General features: G+C 34.5%; 1 protein-coding gene across 1 annotated transcript; it reads left to right on the top strand.

The window, feature by feature from the left end:
- Positions 1-690: 690 nt before the first annotated feature.
- LOC149566682 (glyoxylase I 4-like) lies at positions 691-3,132 on the top strand. The gene is made up of 4 exons (XM_089819993.1): positions 691-949; positions 1,033-1,138; positions 1,904-2,216; positions 2,646-3,132. The coding sequence occupies exons 1-4, from the start codon at positions 792-794 to the stop codon at positions 2,744-2,746; spliced, it is 678 nt and encodes a 225-aa protein (XP_089676119.1). The 5' UTR covers positions 691-791; the 3' UTR covers positions 2,747-3,132.
- Positions 3,133-3,702: the final 570 nt, after the last annotated feature.

Genomic DNA, 3,702 nt, shown 5'->3' with positions numbered 1-3,702 from the left:
AGATAATGGGTATCTTGAGAGACCAACACTAAAGTTAAATAATGAAAGATAGTCACATCATACATAGCCTTGGTTTCATAGCCAATAGGAGATTTCCACGTCACATGTAGCCTTATATTCTTACAGTGTAATGCAAAAGCAAACAATGGATTTTGTTTAGTTTAGTTTGAGTCAATAAAACATTGTCACGTCATACATAGTCACAGATTCTTCGAGTGTAATGGAAAACAAAGCAAACAATGGTTAGTTAGGGCTTGATTTTGCTTTTCATACCAATAACTTTTTCTTTTCACCATAGCTATTACTACGACCAACTTTTGGAGGTTTCTTTTAAACATGTACAGGTTCTAATTTATTTAAGACTGAGAGCAATTGAAGTGGGTGGTTGCCGAATGAACCCGGACAATGTGGAAAGTATATGCCCACACAAATCTTGTGAAAAAATATTTCACATTTGCATTGAAATGATCTTCTTTTGATGAGAAAAGAGGCTTGAAATTTGATGCAAACTCACCCCACTTCGAGAGGGCATTGCAAGACAAAGGGGAGTACGGAGATATTGATGGTGATAATGGTCGGTAGAAATCCCCATCTTTGGCCCAACGTGAATCGCGAGACTTCTGTGGGGAATACTCCCCCTGCTTGGAGAACAATCCACGATTAAAAGGCTCCATGCGTGCATCTTGTTTTACTCGTACCCTGACTAGAAAACCTAAAGTGTTTTCTTCATAAGCTTGTCCTTTCTCCTAGATAATTCCTGCAGAGAATCCCAGTTCGTTAGAAGAGATATCATGGGGAACGGGGAGAATCCATGCCCTCTGCCATTGCTCTCTCTGAATCATGTCTCGCTCGTTTGCAAGTCTGTGGAAGCTTCAGCTCGCTTCTATAAGGATGTTCTTGGGTTTCAACTTATCAAGAGGCCTTCATCATTCGATTTTGAAGGAGCCTGGTATAAAAATGGTCATGTCATTCAGAATTAGTTTTGTAGATTGTTTTGTGCATCTGATTCTGAGTTTTCTTTGTGTGGTGAAGGTTGTTCAACTATGGGGTGGGCATTCACCTCCTTCAATGCGATTCTCTTGATGATCTCCCTAAGAAGTCTGAGATCAATCCAAGAGATAACCATATTTCATTTCAGGTACTCAATGGAATTTTAGTTTCTAGTTTTTGAGTCAAATTCAATGATTCATGTTTCGTGAGTAATGATTCATAAGAACCCATCTTTAGTGAGAATGAGTGGAAGTATCCTTAGCACTCATTGCCTCTAGATAATATCTACAAAGGTGAAGCAGTTGAAGTATCCTTAGAAACTCATTACCTCGAGGTAATGTCTACAAAGGTGAAATATTGGAAGCATCTTTATCACTCAGTGCATCTAAGTAATGTTTACAAAGGTGAAATATTAGATCTTTGTGAGAGGCCATCCATCTTCTTGAACTCGTGCAATTAACTTTGTTGATGTCGATCCTTTAGTCGTAAGATGATAATTCTATATTTGTTTCGTTCTTTTATTTAATGAGTGGAAAGCAAGGATCTCCATATTAACACTTCTCTCGTGTTAGAAGTGATGCTAGCAGATTGTGTGAAACATTAGATCTAATGTTTCGCACAAACTCTAGTGTAGTTAACTTTCTTTCTATTTAGTAAAGAGAAAAAAATGAGCCTCGATCCTGCTTGAGCCTCGATCCTGCTCCTTAAAATAAACTGTCAGAAGCGAATTCAACTCTATATTAACTTTGTTTCCTCGTAGAAAAAGATCACCGCTTTTCAAAGTATTGTCATAAAACAAGATAATTCTATATTAATTAGAAGAATCCAATATTTCAATTGTGTGCTACTTATATTCTTCTAAAGTCTGTATCTGATTGAATTATGTGTTGTTGTATTGATGAATTGGCTGCAGTGTAGTGACATTGGTCTTGTGGAGAGAAGATTGAAAGACATAAACATGAAATATGAGAAGAGAATTGTAGAAGAAGGAGGAATATACGTGGACCAAATTTTCTTCCACGATCCAGATGGTTACATGATAGAGATCTGCAACTGCCATGTGCTTCCAGTTATTCCACTGACCGAATGCAAGGCTCCTCCTGCCACTCAATCAAAATTTTCATGGCTGAAATCCACATCCCAAAAGGAAAGAAAAGAAAATTTATCAGAAATCTGCCCAATTCCAATGAATTCTAACCCAGATCAAGTAGAGCTCGCTGCTTTCAGTTAAGTGATCTTCTCTTAAATACCCATGAAACTTAGGGCACAAATAAGACCTCGTTTGGGTTTCTTGAAAATTACTAATCAAAGACATAATGATGCTTTTTCACAATCTCTAATGATTGATCTATGTTGTTACTAAATTTATCTATATAAGGTTTCCTTTGCACCAATCTTTTCTTCATCTGATTCATTATTATTGTAATTATGGATAGTAAATTGTTTGATATTTTCTTCATTTGAATCATAATTATTCTAATGATAGATCATAGAATGTGATAGGAGACAACATAATATCATTAGAAACAAAACAAATCTTACACAATGAAATACAAAAGCACCATAAACTTACTATGACCTAGTTTTTATCACCGATTACTTTAATCACTATTAACCATTCTGATATCCTATTATGAATTTATTCTGATGTACAGAAAAGGGAGTGGAATCAACTAAAAATGAGAAGTGCTGCCCATATGAAGCACTGGAAGATGAGAAGCCACTTTTCCTTGACATCATGAATTTCTACCTGTGAAACTATTCATGCATGGCTCAAATTCAGCACAATCTTCTCTTCTATGAAGGAAATTTATAAATTCATTGTGTATCTTGATATGTTGAGAAGCTTTCCAAGTCTTGTATTTCCATATTATTGCATTATATTTTATACACAATAAGGAGCATTATGCATGGTTGCCAATACTACACTGTTTGCACTGAATCAGTAAAGCTTATATCAGTGTAAACAGTTGATTTGAGGATTATTCATGGATTGCATATGGTTATACCAATAAGGCAGCAAGAGTCTGTCGTGTAGTAAGTATAATATAGAAGTGGAACAAGAAGTTTGTATTAAACTCTGTCTTGTGAGTTTATCATGTCAATTTCTTCATTCTAAATAAATGCATGATTTGAACAGAAGTTTATCTTTATTCCTCATTACATTCATGTATTGGGAATTGTACAGTGACAGGTTTGTGAAGAAGTATATTTAAGCATACCGTTAGAGGACTGTCGGCACTACTTTCTGCTGCTTTGTACGTGACCTAATAATTAAAGTTGTCAATCTATTATAAAAATAGAACAAGAATAATGAAAAGATACTTAAGAGGAGCCTTGGTGTGGTTAAAAATCCTAACAAGGACAAGAAAAAATTAGAATGGGCCTAGGAAAAGTGCACTTTTTATTTGGGGTCGGTATTGTTGAAGTACACTATTGTAATGTTTAATTTGTCTTTCCTCTGGATGTGAGTTGATTGAAAATTGATTAGTCATTAGAGACACTTTAGTTATTGTATAAAAAATAATTAAATTTTGTCTGTTTTTGAGCCATTATAGATAAAATATGTGTCAATAAATTTGATTTGAAAATTGTATACTTGAATATTTATCTTTTAATTTGGTCATCTTTGAAAACTGTTTATGTCATATGTATTTAACATATTTTTAATCTTAATTGACATGAATTTCTTTTTTGAAAAGTGTTTGGTAT

Source organism: Cupressus sempervirens, chromosome 3 (assembly GCF_028749045.1).
Source record: "Cupressus sempervirens isolate cs-2001-9-10 chromosome 3, ASM2874904v1, whole genome shotgun sequence".
Taxonomy (NCBI): Eukaryota; Viridiplantae; Streptophyta; class Pinopsida; order Cupressales; family Cupressaceae; genus Cupressus; species Cupressus sempervirens.
This window is presented reverse-complemented; position numbering and strand designations above follow the sequence as displayed.